The 19,288-nt window shown below is 42.5% G+C and overlaps 1 protein-coding gene across 1 annotated transcript; it reads left to right on the top strand.

Annotated features, from left to right (window-relative positions):
* Window positions 1-11,569: 11,569 nt before the first annotated feature.
* Window positions 11,570-17,246, top strand: LOC311010435 (homeobox protein unc-4 homolog). Its single transcript, XM_084004921.1, has 3 exons — window positions 11,570-12,134; window positions 12,636-12,811; window positions 15,801-17,246. The coding sequence occupies exons 1-3, from the start codon at window positions 11,861-11,863 to the stop codon at window positions 16,881-16,883; spliced, it is 1,533 nt and encodes a 510-aa protein (XP_083861047.1). The 5' UTR covers window positions 11,570-11,860; the 3' UTR covers window positions 16,884-17,246.
* Window positions 17,247-19,288: the final 2,042 nt, after the last annotated feature.

Raw genomic sequence — 19,288 nt, 5'->3', positions numbered from 1 at the left:
GGGTTGTAGCAAAAAGGGCTAATATGTTCAAATGTAATATTATCCAATAAATAAATAAATAAAAATGAGTAATTTTTTTAAATGATAGTAAGTTACTAGTAGACACAGCAGCGTTTTAAAGCAGCTGGCATGTGAACAGAACTAAATCCACCTACCTGTACTGGGAAAAACTATTTACATCAGTTTGTTTCAACAAAACGGTAAAAAGTTTAAATAAATGGCGGGTTTTTGGGAGGATGTTTTCTTGGCAGTAACTTCTTGGAGTCTCCTGGTTGCCTGGCAACTGATCAGAGCTAAGAATGTGGCAGATAAAACCACTAATGGTTGTTTCTTTACATATTTGGGTGTGTAGGCCTATTATTGAACAAACAAGAAACAGCGAGTGAACAGAGCTGGGCTAGCGATAACTATAGCTAGCTAGTTATCATTATTATTTGTCATTATTATCATTGCCATTATTATTATTATTAGTTATCATTATTGTCAGTATCATCATAATTGTCATTGTTATTACCATTATTACCATACTTATTATTATGCATTATTATTATTAACAATAATAATATGTTTTATTATTAGAATTAATTATGATAACACTCATTGTTATCTTTGTTGTGATTATTATTATGAATGATTATAATAATTAAGATTATTACTTCATCATCCACAGAGAGAGATGCAGTTAGGCATCATAGCTGCTCTTCCCGTTTTACGCCACACGGGGGCGCCTGTGGTCCACGAAGGTGAGCGGATTATACAGGTAGGTACTCAATGGCCCTCTTCTTCTTTCAGGTGAGTGATGGCAGCTTTATCAGACATGTTCTGCTGTTAGAAAATCAGAAACGTAAGCTTAAAAGCTTAAACGGACTAAATCAACACATAATACTTCATTAATAATATAAAACAAGTATGTCATGGTGCAGTCTGAGGTGGTGGTCAGACAGCAGCAGTTACAGAACTACATAGAAAATATTAATAATTAATAAAAAAAAAAGGATCAAACCAGTCTCTCTCTCTCCATGCAGCCTCCACTCAGCCGCCACCGAATTGACTTTGACAATTACAATAACGGGATAATTGCAATCTGTCACTTTACATTCCGTGTTAGCATATCACAAAATAACCAACCCGAGCCATTCACCCCACACACGCACGCGCGCACACACACACACACACGCCCCTGATCTGCATAACACACACAGCACCCCGCTTTGTAATTATAAATGAATTTCACGGTGCGAGGCTTTTAATGCAAATAATATGGATCCTTTTTTTCTTCTTTCTGACCAACAGGACGTGTGTGTGTGTGTGTGTGTGTGTGTGTGTGTGTGTGTGTGTGTGTGTGTGTGTGTGTGTGTGTGTGTGTGTGTGTGTAAGAGAGAGAGAGAGAGAGCGAGAGGGGGAGAGAGAGCTTTGTTTGACTAGCCTCTCCCCTCTCAGACGAGTTAATGGGATGGAAGTTATTTGCCACCCTGAGCTGATGACGCGGGGTCGAAGAGAATTTTTAAAAAAACGAAGAAGAAGAAGAAGAAGAAGAAGAAGAAGAAGAAGAAGAAGAAGAAGAAGAAGAAGAAGGCGTCAATAAATGGAGACAAAGACATAAAAGCTAACCCGAGCAGGACAAAAGACAAGACAGATGGAGACGGCAGGGCGCGCGCGTCTGTGTTGCTGACAGGGACCCCATCAGTGCGGGATCAGAGTGGGGAAATTGGAGGACAATGTCGGGGGAGATAATTTAAAGCGACACGGGGAGGCTGCGTCCCAGAGGTGCATAATTCACTCATTCATTAACTAGACCAAACAAGAGCCAGTATTAATTAACTGGGTCCTCGTGCCGAGGCGCCCCGACAAGCGCGTGCCACCTCGTCGATTGGCCACAAGCAGATCCCGGAAGTGAGAAGGGGTTTAAGAGCCAGAGCAGAGGGGGAAGGAGTGAGCATGGGGGGCTGGAGCTTTATTATGGCCTTTTATTACAAATACATCCTAGAAAGTAACGTTTTACTCAGTCACTGCATGTATAAATACTTATTTTAAATAAAGATTTACTTCAGTATTCCCAGTTTCTGCCCAGAGCCCCTAAAAGCTCCAGATCCGTTATGTGGGAATAGTTTTTTTGGTGATTTTATTCTAAACACGACTAGAAGTTTAAGCCTGCTGTGACATCATCAGCCTACCTGACACACCTGATGTTTTTTTCTATCTGCAGTTTTAAACACCTTTCCACCTTTACAATGTCTTTTTACTGTTTTACATATCAGTGAATCATTTTATTAAATGTCACTTTCTTTGGTTGGGGTGCATAATGTGTATTTATCAGCTGATCAAATTCATGCGGGTGCTTCTTCATCACCCGGCCTTTAGACCCTCGTCTGGATAGAAATCTAGTCTGCAGAACTTCATTATTTCACCTGATATTGTGCTTACAGTGGCACATTTTTTCAAAATTAGTTTAATATGTTTATGTGAAGTCAAAGTGCCCCAAAAGCAACAACATGGGCCACGTTCCAACATGGAAATACTGTTCACAGAGGTGTGAATGCAGGCCGAACCTGGCCTTCACTTTAGTATTTCCATTAGATTTAAATACTAAAGGGAAATAATAATGTATAAACTTATAACCATGACACCATCAACAATAATAATATACATTAATATAATACTTGGAAAAGCCAGAGTACTTTTACGTATTGGCAAAATATAAAAAATCATTCTCACCTATTCACAATATATCAAATAAATAAATAAAATGTCACACAGCCTGGAGGACGTGTCCTCCCCCTCTCCTCCACTGGAGGGCGCTCCTCCACTGATCCTCGCTCAGCTGTCAGGCCCTGCTAACTTTGATTAAGGTTTAAATTGGCTGAATTTAATGAACGTTGCCTAATTAGGCAGGATAACCGCTTTAATTGATAAGTAATTATCTGCCACAAATTGTTATTAATTCTCCGGCTCCGTCTTACAGTGTGCCGCCTCTCCTCACTCTCTCTCTTCCTCCTCCCCCCTCCCCTGCAACATTTTGTATTTATGTAAACAAGCAGTAGTAAACAATTAGGCATATGTTAGGATGGGATATTCCAGAGGGTATCATAAGGCTGTGCTTGGTGGACTGGCAGTTTATCTGAAATTAGTTCACTCACTGGCTGATATCTTTGAGCATTAATTGCCTAAACTGCCCCGTCATGTTGGCCGAGCGCCATCGACCGCACGCTGACATGACGAGAACAAAAAAGGCTGCGAGACACGTGGCTCTAAAAGAAAAGTGGTTTGTTTGAACTGAACTTTGATTGGAGGAACAAAAGGAGAAAGTGCCTCAACGCCGCAGTTAAGTGTCTCATTATTTCATTATTATTTGAGTCGGTCTGTAATTCTAACGTATGTCACTGTACGCCGACGATGTGATGGATGTTATGTTAAACTGAGGGCTGTGGAATGAATATGGCAGCGGTGTGAACGCTTCTTCTGGTGAGGAAGTGTAAATCAATGAGGTGTAATGTCGGATATCAGACATTAAAGTGGCAGTCTGGAAGATTTTCATTCATATAAATGTCCTTTAAGTCACCGTCTATCGCCAAAGGAGGCAGCGCAGCGGTGAATGAGCATATGGCCCACTGACGAAAGTGTCGCAATATTTACTTAGAATTTAAGGATCTAGGTGACTTTCCTGGAAATGAACAAAAAAGACTCCAGGCTGTTCAACTCTAAACACACTTTCATTGTTTTCACTCAAATAGAAAAAATCTAAATCAAGCATCTTAGGACATAAAAAGAGAAGATTCACTTCCTGAGCGTCTAAATAGAACATTCAATGTAGGGAAGAGTCATAGAAATGTCAATCACAGGGTAAAGCATCCCCTGCTTTCTGGTCTGTTGGACTCTAAATGGACCATAATGTACTAAATGAAACTAGAGATTGAGACATAAACTCATGTTTTCAATGTTTACTAAGACAATATATCAAGAGAGAAGTAGAAACATTTTCTATAGGCTTCTATACAACCAGAGAGGAGTCGCCCCCTGGTGGCCAGCAGAGAGAAGTAGGACCATTTTTTTCATAGACTTCTATACAACCAGAGAGGAGTCGCCCCCTGGTGGCCAGCAGAGAGAAGTAGGACCATTTTTTCATAGACTTCTATACAACCAGAGAGGAGTCGCCCCCTGGTGGCCAGCAGAGAGAATACAGATTTAAGGCACTTCAGGTTGGCTTCACTTATTTAATCTACCACAGTATGTTTACGATGACGAGCAGCAACATCGTACAGACCCCCCCCCCCCCCCCCACACCCAAAAAAAAAAGATTTACTCCACTTCGTAGTCTTAACATTTCATGAACCAGAGCGTACGTAGAAGTCATATTTCATGAATATTTATGTATTAATCAACAGATTACCTCAACAATGACTGTTTTTTTTTTCTAAATGTGATACTGTGTTTGATTCCTTATGTAATGTAAATGTTATACATACACATTGTATTCCAGTAAAAGCTATTTAAATATAAAGTAAACTCAAAATTGGAGACGTGATGTTGAGAAAATAAGGACAATCCTTTGTTTCAAACACCGTCGGCTCTTTCATTTCTCCGACTGAGCTTTTCATTAAAGTGATTTGAATGAGATGCTCATGAACCTCGCTGCCTAATTGAAACATCTTTCCTCGTTTACAGAGCGGCTTTAAGCTGTTTTACTCCCGGCAGATGGTTTTGTTGGGCTCCAGTAGCCCGCTAGTGGCCGGATAGGCTGAACCATTCTGAACCCCCCCCCCCCTTCCAGATGATGAAGAGATGGGAAGAACAACATTGATTGGGCTGCTAAAATGTATATGCAAATACCTCAAGCCGGCGCATGAAAAATTGGCATCGCCATTTCTCAAATGATATCATTACTATATTTTGAAAATGTTAATTTGCATAGTGGATTTCCCTGTGGGGTAGGGGGGTTAATTAGGTCTATTTCCGTGCGGCTTGTGCCAAGACAGCCAAGGAAGAAAAGAAGGGGGGAGTGGGCAGAAGGAAGGGAGGAAGAGGGGGAGTAAGGGGGAGATCTGACTCAATGATAACAATTAAAATGGCTTTTTGGACTCTTTCCGGCATAAGAACGTTTGGCATATTATGCACATTTTTCAGGAAAAGGTGAAAAGATCATTATTATATCTAAACACAAATGTATCTACATGTACAGTTATGCAAGTATGTGTGTATGAATATACACAGCATATACACACTTTCAAAGGCACCAGGTTAAATCTATCAAGCAAGAGGTAAATTAAAGAAAATAAATTTAAATCAATCACAATTGAATTTCCAGCCTTCATTCTGTCGGAGGCACAATTACACTCATAATTAGATGGAGGGAAAGTTCATAATTGCACGGAGAGAAGGAGCTAAAACACGCGCCTGGAAATGGGTTATTTCCTCCTTTAAACGATCAAAGCTTCCATTATGTGTCAGGAAAGAGATTGGTGGTGAAAAAAAAAACATCAATACATTAAATCCCTTCACTTTTAATTGGAACGGCATCCTCTCCTGGTTTTAGGCTCCACAAAACGCACCGAAGGATAAAAAAAAAAACGCTTCCCAAACAATTCATGTAGATTAGACTCTTAATTATCGACCGATCGCTTCAATAATGACTGACCTCATTTCTGAAAGTTAAAAATTAACTTGTACGCAGTAATTGAGTAATTAAGTCTCCACCGCTTCACCTTAGTTTGCTAATTAAAAAATAAATATGACTTGATTCCGCCTCTCAGGAGGCATATTGGGGGGGTTGTAGCTCAGAAGAGATTTTTCATTCTTTGGTGTACTAACCTACATTTTTTCTCTCTAAATAAAAGAAAATAATAAAAATAAAGGGGAGTTTCTTCTGAATGTTTCTGGTTACATTGTAGCCTTTTATGGACACATACAGACAATTTAGCAAAAAAAAACAACAACAACTTGAATGAAGTTGAAACGGAACTTAAAGCTGAATAAAATCAAGTAACTTTGTCTCAAACAAACCTTTGAATTCAGTTGACGAATGCTCAGGCTCCTCAGTGCAATCGGATTCCCCCGTCGCCAACAACTGTGAGCCCTCCCGGGGTGCCCGCTAACTTGTCATCGATCTAGAGTGCAGCTCTGTGACGCTGGTGTTGAGATAATTTCCTCTCGATGCAGCTGAGGCCGAGAGAATGCCAGGCCTGAAAGACAAAAAAGTAAAACCTCATGGTGGCGTTAGAGGACCACCAAAGAGGATGCATCATCTGGGGACCATGAATGTTTGTAAAAAACTTTCATGCTAATCCATCTGACGATTGTATTTTCAGACCGACAGTCTAGTCAGCTTAAAATCTGTAATGCCCCCCCTCGCTTATGCTGGCAAGTCTTTGAAACATATGGAATCATGATCTAAAACTATAGATCTTTAAATGCACCATGTGGTCACAGAGTCCAGTCGGGTCCAGTATCCGACATTTTTCCTTGGAGAAAGTCCTGCAAGGACGGGCATGAATAGGGGTGGGTAAAAATATCGATACGGCAATATATCGCGATACTTGGCCGCCCAATAAAATATTGATTTTTCAACTCCAAAGATCGATTAAAAAAAAAATGTCATGTTTAGACGGGTTGTGAATGCAGTACTTTATCCTTTTTCATTTTATTTTCAATATTTATTCCAGTGAATTTCCTGGGAATTAATAAAATGGAGAGGCTGTTTTGAATGAAATAGATTTGACTCAATTTGTCCTCTGATCAATATCATCTGATGTACATGTACAGGTACTTGTGTTTTTTTATTTATATCGCAATATCGTGATACGTATCGTATCGTGACCAAAGTATTGTGATAAGTATCGTATCGTGAGGTTCTTGCCAGTACTCACCCCTAGGCATGAAGGGTGGTGGATGGGTCAAACAAACACAGGACTTTGACGCAGGAAGCCGCTATTCGTGTCCTGTGTGAAACCACAAGTCACGCTTGTTAAATAACGTTGTTACTTTATTATTTGAACACAAACCATGATGTGTTTTTTTTTATATGAACTAAGTCGATTTGTTGACTGAGTTTTATGATCGTGGAGAAAAGTCAGCATTCATCCGTGGTTAAATCTTTGGGGGGTTGGGGTCAAAGGTCAACAAAAAGAGAACCTCGACTCGTACCTTTCTTAACCTCATTTGTCCAGCACGGTCAGATGCTAATTGCTAACAGCAGCGCCCCCTTCAGGCTGTTTTAATCGTAAACCTTTTTTTTTTTTTACATCTGGTAAAGGACAGGTACGATGGGATGGCTGACGGCATCTGTTGCATTTGCTGACACAAAGGTGCCTCATTGTTTCTACCTTTTATTATTATTTCCTGTAGGTTTTCACAAATCTCGGCTGATTGATGCATCTCCACGGATCATCTTAAAGGTTTTTGTTGAAGTATTGTGAGCAACATTGAGCCGGGACACTTAAGTGTGGGGTTCGGTGGCGTTGTCTGCACAGAGAGATGAGAGGAGGAGGAAGGAGGAGGACTGCTGGAGGCGAGGCGAGCCCCAACCCTGGCTTGTGTGCATGTCGCTCCCATCTTATTATCAAATTAATTAAAGCTAACATCTGACAATGTCACTCGTGCCCAGACGAAGAAAGGAGGAAGGAAGGAAGAAAGGCGAATTTAAATGCTGCGGTCTCTTAGGACCTCGAGTCAAGGGCTGCTTTTCATCCAACGCTGCATGTGTTTGGCTCGCAAAGGGGAAGTGGAGGGAGGGAGGGGGGGCTTTTATAAGCAAATGACAAGAAGGCGTTGGATTTTGATGTTCAAAAATGGTAGCAAGAAAATAAATACACATCAGAAAGAGTGGCAAAGAAATAAAAAAAGGGAATGGAGAGAGTGGAAGAGAGATATAGAGACGGGGTGACATCAAAAGCGCCTCTCAAGCCGTTCAAAGTTGCAGTGAGATGGAGGGGGGGGAGGGGGGGTATAAGAGGCCCGACGACCAGCCAACATTAAAAGAGTCCATTTAAAAAAACTAGACATTGAAATGCAGAAAGCCTGCTCGCCGCGATGTGGACTCGGGGTCAAGTAACGGAGGGATTATATGGTTCTTCATAATAATATTAATTAAACAATTTACATGCTAATAAGGTAACAATTATCGGAGCTTCTGGCGAAAGATTCGGGGTTATTACAACACGCCAATCCCAGGGCTACGGGTCACCAGCAGAACAGCAGAGAGAAATCTCAACTCAAATTAACATTCTGTCAGCTCCAGAAATTGGATAAATAAAGTCGAATTAATTCACAGTAATGGAAGAGGGAGGGAGGGGGGAGGGGGGGGGGGGGGGGGAGGCACTTATTCAACCAGCTCTGATTACCATTCAGTATTCACCAGCACGCGGGTGGCTTTCTGTCAAGAAATTTAACACAAAATGAAGCAGTCACCGCCTCAGGCAAGATTTGGCCTCTGTGACACCGCTTACAATTTATATGTATAATCTCTCCCCCCTCTCTCTCTCTCCCCCTCCCTCCCTCCCTTCCCCAAAGATGTCCACCTGGACACCCAGTTGCTCCTGCCATGATTGTAAATTTCAAAACCCTTCATTTTTCCAATGCACACTTCAATTCAAGCACCATTTCCCTGCATTAGACAAAACCTTCAACTGGACAGGAAAACACCACATTTTAATTGCAGTAATCTCAGTTTGTTTTTTAACCCTCCACCAGAAATGGCTGAAAATGTTCTTTGTGTTCAGGTTTTAATAAAAATGTATTTGTTGTTGATTGGCGGGAAAAATAATAAAACCATTATTGTAAGTTTTTATATATTAAATTAATTCTTCAGTTCGTACAGACATTCGTTGTCTCCAGAGGATCAAGCCTAATGGCTGCTTTTTTTTATGCCACCATGAAGTTGACTTTTGTAGTTTTGAGTGAAAGGTCTCCGTAACTATTGGATGGATTGCCATGAAAATGCATGTTCCCCGCAGGATTAACTCCCAGCTGATCCCCCAAGGTAAATTTTTTGAATCTACAACACTTTGATTTTTGATTTGATGACTTTCTATACCTTTAAGATGATCCATGGAGATCAGTTACACTTTAAAAGGAAAACCTCTCTCAAACTCAAATTAAACATCTCAAGTTGACCCAAGTAAGTTAAACCTAGAAACAATGAGGCACCTTTGTGTCAACAAATGCAACAGATGCAGCATTTTCTTTGCAGCTTGGCGGCCCCTAGTGGCTACATGGGGCCTTATACACCCGCTTATAGCAAGGAACGGCTCTGGGATAGTTCTTTTTTTTTTTTTTAAATCAGTGTCTTTTTTTAGGCATCAGAGCAATAAAGAGATGTCCAAAGAAAGAAGTGAAATGTCATGCTTGTCGGTGGTTAAAATGTTTTTTTTAATGGTTTGTGGCGGAGAAATAATCGTGGTTGACGTAACACCGCCGGAGCTAACTAACTCCATAAGCAGTGTTTTTTCCTACCTAGGCTTTGTTTCCATTGTTTGATTTTGGTTTTTATATCAGAGGACAATTAACAATTCACAACACTTAAAATGGAAGCACAAAACCTGAGTTCAAATGTCATTAATCCCAAGTATCACTAATAAAAAGGTGAAAAGTCGTGACATTTCTGCTGAATGTACATTTGTTTAATGACATCCATGTTTGACAGAATAATGGTGTGAAACACTAATATGTATATTTATACATAAATATAGCATGTGTCAATGTAATTGGCTTCTCATCACCTGTGTGTGTTTTTTTCATATCGATCAAACAGCGTGGAGATTATTCTTGTTATTCTAAATGAGTCGTTCTTTTATGTGTCCATCTTTTATGTTTCACTTCATTCCTTGGAAATGACCATAACTACACCACGCAAAGTAAACATTGCATAAAAATATGAGTTAGATTTATATATTGCATATAAGGTTTTACATCAATTTACACTACAATGCATGGAGTGAAGAAGAGAGCAGTGAAATTAGTGTTGAATTTAAGATAATAAGATAAGATACTCCTTTATTCGTCCCGCAGTGGGGAAATTTACAGCGTTACAGCAGCAAGACAGTAGAAAAATAGGGATAATAAATAATAAACATGCATTGACAAGAAAAGTACAATATAAAAAAAGATATTAACACTAACACTATATAAAGAAAGTTAAATTAAGTAGAATGTATAATGTACATTATAGACAATTTCCAGAATATATACAGAATGGACGGATATTTACAATATATTCGTCTCTGTTACTTGTGTAGGATTTGGCAGCACCTAGTGGTGACGTTGCAGATTGCAACCAACTGAAACTTCTCCTGTGAATGATGGCGGCTATCTAAAGCCAGTGTTTGGTTTGACGGTTCTCGGCTAAAAAGTGACGGCGGGCTGCAGGAAGAAGAGCCGCTACACATGAAGATATAAACCGATCATTTTGAGGTAGAACGAAAACACAACAAATCTGATTTTAAAGTACAGTAAGAAAAAAAACCCTCTTATTAAATATATGATATAATATAGATGTATAATATATAATAGCTATATATGTTATATGTAATATATGTATACACATAAAATATAATGTAATGTAACACTGCCATGTAATGTTTATATGTGTATATGCATAAAAGTCTCTAATACATTCTCATAATTTGTCATAAATATGATATCCTGCCTTGCATTTCATAGCTTACATGTGTATGTTTTTACAATTTAACATTATTGCTAAGTTTATTGCCTGAAGTTTTTTTGTTTCATTTTGATAAAACCTTGTAGAAATTAGGTATAGCTGCCCAAATAACATCCTCATTGTTAAACTAATGAAAAACCAACAACAACAACCCAACGTCCCGTATGACGAAATGCGCGTGCACGCGGATATTGGATTTTCGGCAACACCACAACACGCGGACGAACACGCACTTTGTTCGTCGTTTACAACTAAACATCGGTGTAAGCTGTTCAGGTGACAAATCGAGATAATGATGAAGCGGAGTTTGGCTCAGTGTGTGTGTGCGCGTGCGCGCGTGCGAGACGGAGAGAGGCTTGTAGTTTAAAATGCGATGTGACAGCCCAGGGAAAGAAGGAGGGGGGATGATAAAGGCGCTGTTATTGGATCAATCTGGCCCTGAATGCCCCTGTAAAAGACTTACACGCGCACGCGCACGAGAGAGAGAGAGAGAGAGAGAGAGAGAGAGAGAGAGAGAGAGAGAGAGAGAGAGAGAGAGAGAGAGATTGCTTCTTAAAGTTAGAATAAACGTGTTTTCTCAACATAAATATGCATAGTATGAATATGGGTTATTATAGTCAGACTATCAAGGAGTCGGCCTATCAATCACGTGGCTGTTTGCACGCGCCAGTTTAGCCTCGTCCTCATTGTTTTGACAGGGCTGAATTAAGGGCGCGCGCCAGGTGTAATTAGCGATCGATCCAACAAAGTAAAAAAAAAAAAAAAGAAAACGCTCTCTCTCTCTCCTTTCCTCGTGCTCTGCCTTCCTTTACTCCATTAAGCGCGCCTCTGACGTCACGCGGCGATTAACGTTTCTTATTGGTCCCGCGAGCAGATGGAGGAGTCCTAATGAGGTGCGCTCGCGGAGAGAGAAAGAGAGCAGCGTTGACATCTCGGCTGGACTCGTTAAACGTGAAACAGGCTACCTCCTCCGCGCGTACCGCCCGGTCCCCGCCGCCGCCGCCGCCGCCGCCGCCGCTTCCCCTCCGCACACCGTACCGCGGGAGACGGTCCGTCCCCGCCTGGGTCCCCCTCCCTCCCCCCCACCCCCCCGGTCCGCCTTCCACGTCTCCCTCCTCTCCTCTCCTCCACTTTTTTTTGTCGTTGTTGTTCCGGCTGCATGTTCGGCCACACCGCCTCCGCCTGCGTCTTCACTTCGCCCGGGCGAGCATGGACAGTCGGGTACTCGAGCATCCCCACGCCCAGTTCGGAGGCTCCTTGGGCGGGCTGGTCGGCTTCCCGTACGCGCTCGGCCCCCCCCATCACCACCACCACCACCACCACCAGCACCACCTCTACGAGCTCGCCGCCAACGGGCACCAGCTGCAGTCCGCCGCCGCTGCCTCCTTCTCTATAGACGGATTACTTAACGGCTCCTGCTCGGCGTCGGTGGTCAGCAACAACCCGCTGCTGTCGCCCGACAGCCAGGCGTTCAAGCTCTCAGGTAGGCCTGGCTCTCTTATGTGTCTCCTCCACGGACCCGCGGTAAAGTAGGCCTAATGGGGGGAAGAGAAATTAAACTGCTTTCATTTTAGGGGACTTTCCGGAACTAAAAAACTAAAAACACGTAAAAGTTTCTAGCTTGGTGGATTTAAAAGGAAAAAAAGTTATTTTTTTAAAGGAAACTTTACTGCAAAAAAAACAAAACAAAAAAACAAACTAATTCATGCCAATGAAAATGCTGATTCTTGGGTCAAAAGTGATTTTTTTGCAATTATTGGGAATACTTTTAAACGTGAAGCACAGGTGTGTTTCTTTTCATATTTCTAAAGAGCTAGGGGGGGCACTGAACTTTACACTAAACTGATGCTTTACAAGCAAATCCTGCCATGACAGCCCCCTCTCTCTCCTCTCTCACTCACACACACACACTCACACACTCTCTCTCTTTCACACAAACACACACACACACACACACACGCACACACACACACACACACTGCAGATTCTGGGGACCCCGATAAGGACAGTCCCGGTTGTAAACGGAGACGCACGAGGACGAATTTCACCGGGTGGCAGCTGGAGGAGCTCGAGAAGGCTTTCAACGAGAGTCACTACCCGGATGTGTTCATGCGGGAGGCGCTCGCGCTCAGGCTCGACCTCGTGGAGTCCAGGGTTCAGGTAAAGATCCAAAAGATTCATTTGATTTTTATCAATCATCAATCATGCATCCGTTGAGTTGAGTTGAGGGGAAGCAGATGGGTTACTGTGGGGGATTTTTATTTATTTTTAGATACGTTTCAATCTGACTTCTTATGTCAAAAATATTTATAATTAAAACAAATGATAAAGAATATGTCAGAGGGGCGTTTGTTTTGTGAGGGTCTACTCCACATGGAGATAGCCATTTGTCAATTATCAAAGCATCAATAAAGGGTCCCCTTTGAATTATGCATAGAGGCAAGCTATTGATTTATGGGTTAATAAAAACAAGGCTATTTACTGAGCAAACCAATGGGTGGAAATGAAAATGGTAACTACTCCTACCTTCAGTTATATATATATATATATATATATATATTATAGTAATTTAAGGTTCACAATTGTCTTAAATAAACCGATTATATATTTTCATATCTAATTTAATTTATTATAATTATACCAATAGTTCTAACAGTTTATTCATTAGTATTATTATTTTATATTATTATTATTATTATTATTATTATTATTATTATTACATTATTATTATTATTATTATCATTATTTATTGCTAAAGACAAAATATATAAAGTGATGTTAAAAGTACCATATTTTAATATTGGCTTATCCTATTTTGTAGTGGTATAAATATAATACTACTAATAATAGCAATAATAATAGTGATAATAATAATAACTTCTTACTAAAATAGCAAAATGATAACAATTTAACAAAATGCAAGAGTTTAAGATGATGTCTTTTGGAGAAATTACTTTAAATGATCGAACATATTGATAATATATTATTACCAGGTGGCTCCTGTCTTTCACAATTCACCATTAGATTTAATGTGATAATCATAGCCCCATAGCATATGAATGAATATATAAAATAATGATAGGGAGACACAGGTTTGGCAGCCTATTATTTGCTCAGCATGTCGGAGGTGTGTATCCATGTATGATGTTCTGTGTCGTTATACATCCATGTATTTCTAAATGAGCCACACGGTCGGATCAAGTAAAGAAATAAATAAAAAAAGGGGGGTGAAAGTGAAGCAGGGCTCTCCGTCGCTGTATGTTGTTTTGGGGGGATTTGGTTCCTTTAAACCTCAGATTATTGTTCCCTCAAGCTGCTTAACGCTCCTTTATCGCCGGGTTTGCGGGTTGAAAAAGATATAACCAACATTAACAATTCATAAGAGGCGCCATTGTCGCGGGCTGATGTTTGGTGTCCCCCCCGTCCTTATTATGCAACGTTTTTTTTTTTTTTTTTTTTTTTTGCGCGGGGTCTCCGCTTCTGCTTTACGCTTAAAACTCCTGGCGTTATCAGCGGCGAACATGCGGCCCCGAGCGCGCCCAGAGGCCGGGCGGCGAGCGCTCTCAGGCGGGGGAGGGGGGAGGGGGAGGCGGCCTCTCTCCTGGATCGGCTCCGGCGCGGAGGGAGGAGAGCCGGAGCGTTAAGCCCCATGTGAGCGCAGGGCTGGGGACGAGTGTGTGTGTTTATAATATATATATATATATATATATATATATATATATATATATATATGTATATATATATATATATATATGGCTGATTTAGCTGCGGTACAATTAGATCTAATTGGCGAGTTTCCCCATTACACACACAGACTCATTGGTAATTAACAGCGGCACATCTGTGTGTCTGCTGGTCCACCGCTGTGACCTATTTAACCTGAAAACAAGGCCACACTACAGCTGCACATAGATGGGCAGACGATGCTGCTTTCAGGGACCTTTTTTTAAATTTGGGGATCTGTAGACAACATGTTTTTGTGTCATTACCATCTGATAACCACTCTGACACTGATTTATCACTATTGTCATGGCAGGTGTGAGGTCTGGTGTTGTCTAAACACCAGAAGTGACATTGTGTGTGTGTGTGTGTGTGTGTGTGTGTGTGTGTGTGTGTGTGTGTGTGTGTGTGTGTGTGTGTGTGTGAAGAATTGATGATGATGATCACAGAATTGAACCAAATCGTTTCTGACACACATGGGTTTAAAAAAGTCAACATTACAGGGAGGTTTTATTGCCGGGATGCTGGACAGTATTGCATCAGTGTTCCTGTCAGTCTTACAAGTCCAGCCTAAAATAAACCAACGGTCTTCTAAAACTTGGGAAATCACGACTCACTCAATTAAATCATTAAATCTGTAAAATGTCAGAATTAAAAAAAAATCTTATTTAGCAGAGCCAAAAGGTTTTCTTGTCCGACCGACATTCCAAAACACAAATATTATTTGATTTCAAACATAAGAAACATTAAATTAGAAAAACTACGAGGTGTAACTTTGTTTGCTCCGTCCCCTTGTGTCGTTATCTTTGTTTACCTCCGGGCTTCCCCTGGGAAACCCCGTGTCTCACGTCACAACGCTATGAATTGTGGGTAAATGACCACTTTAACGTGACCTCGGTCAGCGAGCCAGACTTCACGTCACTGAGCTCCGTTGACATTAAAGATGATACATGAAGTAAGTTGAGAAAAGACTTTTCAGACATAGATTTATTTATGTTGATTATGAGAATTATATTTCCTTTTTCATTATTTTTTGGGGGGGATTTCTTTTCTTTTTTAACTCTAATGTGTTGCCAACAAATAAATACAAATGAAGTGAAACATTTTTACTCTCCAATGGTAAAAGTGGGTCTTATCCCACCCTAATAAGGGTCCGACGCCCAGGCTCTTAACACAAGCAAATCTGCTGCATTTTCCCTTCATAAATGATTAATTTATCATAAAAAAACATTTACGCTTAATTATCTGGACTTAATCAACTCATTTCAGCAGGAATCCAAACAAAACTGACTAAATTGATGTAAATATTACGAACCAACATCCAGATGGTGTTTGACAGATGTTGACAAGCAAAAATCATCTGGCGTGTCAGTTTTCCACCTGTGCATGTATTTAATCTGTGTGTGTGTGTGTGTGTGTGTGCATATAGGTGTGGTTCCAAAACCGACGCGCCAAATGGAGGAAGAAGGAGAACACGAAGAAAGGCCCGGGCCGGCCCGCCCACAACTCCCACCCGACCACGTGCAGCGGCGAGCCCATGGACCCCGAGGAGATCGCTCGCCGGGACCAGGAGCGTGCCGAGAAAAAGCGCCGCAAGCAGGAGAGGAAGCTGCTGAAGTCGCAGAACAAACTGCTGGCGGGCGACAGCTTCCACACGCCGGGCGGCTCGGAGAGCGACAGCGGCGTCTCCCAGTTCACCGACAGCGAGCAGCAGTCGTCGAGCGGCGGCGGGAGTATTCACATCGAGCTGCCGGCGTCCAAGTGCGCCGGAGGACACCAAACTGAATCCAGCTGTGACCAAACACGACATGACTTTGGCCAACTACAAAGCCACCACAACCAAAGAACGGCGGGCGAGCCGGAGCAGGTCTCCCCGGGCAGCACGCACAGCTCCAGCCCCGGGGCGCCGCGGCCCTCCGCCCTGCAGAAACGCAACCCCTTCAGCGTGGAGAGCCTCCTCTCCGACGCCACGCCTCGGCGGAAGTCTCCGCTGGACTTCCCCTCGTTGCCCAGCCACCACCAGAGGACACTGGTGGGCAAAGGTCACTTCTTGCTTTACCCCATTACCCATCAGCCCTTGGGCTTTCTGGTGCCCCAAACGGCCCTGAAGGCCCTGCCGTGTCAGGACAGCGGCGCCAACGGGCGGTGCGTGCCGAGCGAGGGGAGCCCGGCTCCCTCCGGGCCTCTAAACTCGGATCATACGGAGCATAACGCGGCGCTGCATCGCCACAATCACATTAGCAATAGAGGAGGGGGTGAGGGCACGGACGTGGAGGAGGAGGAGGAGGAGGGCGTCGCCGCCGCCGAGTGCAGCAAGGGAAGGTTCGCCGCCTCTCCTCCGGCAGACAGCGTCGCTGGCGAGGAGAGGAGTTTGAAAGTTGCGACGGCGGCGTCCGACGGCTGCCAAGCTAAAGGGAAGCGAGCGTCTCCAGACCTCTCCGAGCGTCTCAAGGCAAACACAGACTGTGAAGAAACACCCGGAACAGATGGAGAGGATGTCGATATGGACTAACACTTGCAAGGAGCAAACATAAACAACAACAAAAAAGGACCAGGAACAACCGCTCAGACTATTCAAACATTCCCAAAGCTCTGCCGAGACACTCGAAAACACATATCAGGAATCAGGAGACTTAATTCTCATCTATTTTTTAATCATGTGTGATCAATCCCCCTAAAAAAAAACTAAAAAAAAAAGAAGAATCTGTGGCTGTCCTCATATTCAGGCTTTAGGCCTAATCACCTTTAGAAGCAGGTTCTCTCTCGCTTTTTTCTTTTTGGTGACCAACTTGTAACACAAAAACTAGACAATAAACATCTCACACACAACAAAAATCCTCAGATATTGTCAAAAAAAACAAACAAAACAAAACAAAAACGAGAAAATGATATTTATATGTAAACATTTTGATAAATAAAGTTATTGTTTAAATTGAATCACTGTGTTTGTAGGGCCATGTTGGGGTTTTTTGGGGGGGGCGGGGTGAAGATGGAGGGGTTGCTGTGGCAGAACCTTGGATCATGGCGGCTGGAGGCTTTGTCATGTTCTGGCGGATGAATCCAGCTTTTTTCCCGGCGTGGATGTGGAGCTGGAGCTCGAGTCCGTCTGGCTGTTTGTATTTATTGCTTTAACAAATTTATTCATTTGAAAGGCCGAGCTGGAATGAGGTTAGTGGCCGCGGGCTATAGGACCCTGCGCCTCCTGCTGAGTTTTGATATGAAAGTAATTATTTTCCCACTGGCTGCCGCGGGTCTCGAGGCAGTTTTTTTTTTTTTTACTTTTTTTTCACTCCCTCCCTTTCAGCCCAAAGGGTTATTAGACATTACCGATTTCTAGTGATACGGAATCACATAAACTTCCTACAATAATAGAATTAGCATGAAAGGCAGGGGTGTCAAATTGAAATGGGAAAATAATAGCCGCGCCAGCTGCAGCGCGTGCGCGTGTGTTCGTGAGTACGCATAGTGTATTGAGCGCGAGGAGGAGGAGGAGGAGGAGATGATGGCGGTAGATTCGTGGGGCGGAATTTTCATGAGCTGCCGCGGTTGTCAGACGGCCCTTGTAGTCGGCTATATTAAGATAGATGTTCGATGATATCCCTCATTGTTCTGTCGCTTATATTGATGTTGCTGCGTTATCGCCCTATTGATCATGTGTCGCACATAATAGGACAGGCGCGCGCCCGCCTGCCTGCGCCTTTTTACAAAAGCGCCTGGGCCCCTCGTCATTTGTTCTAATAGGACTGTGAGTCCCCCGAGGGGGAGGGGGGGAGATAAAGATATAGGGGAGGAAGGGGGAGAGAGGAGGTGATGTGCCAGGCTTGCATTATTATTATTATTATTATTATTTTTTGTGTTGGCTGAGCTTAAAAATAATGATAATAACAATAAAAAAGTAAGAATTAAAGACGTTTTGGGACGGATGCCCCTCAATGTGCGAGCACGTGCGCTGACGAGGCGCGCGCCCGTCCAGGGAAAGAGTGTGTTTGGCTTATGAAGTGTAAACGCCACCGATTCCCTGGAAACTGAAATCCCAATTATTAAAACCATTAATTCTGGCGAGGCGGCGCGCGGAGGAGCCGTGTTGACAGCCCGGCTAAATATCCCCGATCCCTCCCGGTCACCTCGCCTTTATTTGCAAATAAATTGAGGGGGATCCGAGGGACAGAGCTTTACTTTGCCGCGCCGACCTAAAATGAATTTCCGTGCCTGAGTCCCTTTAATAATATTTACATAATTTTCGCTCAGTGACTCTGCTATTTGCGCGGTAGGAAGCGGGGGGCTTATAGGAAAATAATTAGACGGGAGGACGAGGAGGGAGCGGGAGTGAAACGCAGCGGGGAGGAGGACGGGTTAAGACCGGAGCTGAACACTAAATTCCCAGACAGCGAAAATCAATGAAAGTAATAACCCTATTATTTAATTCATAAGGACATTATTTCCCCATAAGGCCTCGGGAAACGTCCCCTTCGACCGAAACAATCACATTAAATCGTTCATTCCGCGCGTGCTGTGTGAAATTTCTACTTTTATTCTCTCGTCGGTTTTTTTCCCTTTCCTTTCCTGAAGTGGGAGGGAAACGCTTTATTATAATCAGTTAGTTTCAAGAGTGCGATTAATTAGAAAATATAGGTCTGATCTCCCTTCAGCTAGGCCTTCGCATTAGCGCGCGTGTACGCGTGCGCGTGGATCCACAACGAGCCCATAAAATGAGCCTTTGTTGTAGATTTATGGGTATCTACCCCCCCCCCAAAAAAAAAAACTTAAATAAATTTGTGATTTTACTTTGAAAGGACTCCGTATCAACAGACACCACATAACTGATCCATGGCCAGCACTTTATGATCACGTGTCCTTTAATTGAAGGCCTCGCGATCAGGCAAGTCTGTAGGAAACTACGATGACGTCATGACTAGG

Source organism: Eutrigla gurnardus, assembly GCF_963514095.1.
Source record: "Eutrigla gurnardus genome assembly, chromosome: 3".
In the NCBI taxonomy this organism is placed as follows: domain Eukaryota; kingdom Metazoa; phylum Chordata; class Actinopteri; order Perciformes; family Triglidae; genus Eutrigla; species Eutrigla gurnardus.
This window is presented reverse-complemented; position numbering and strand designations above follow the sequence as displayed.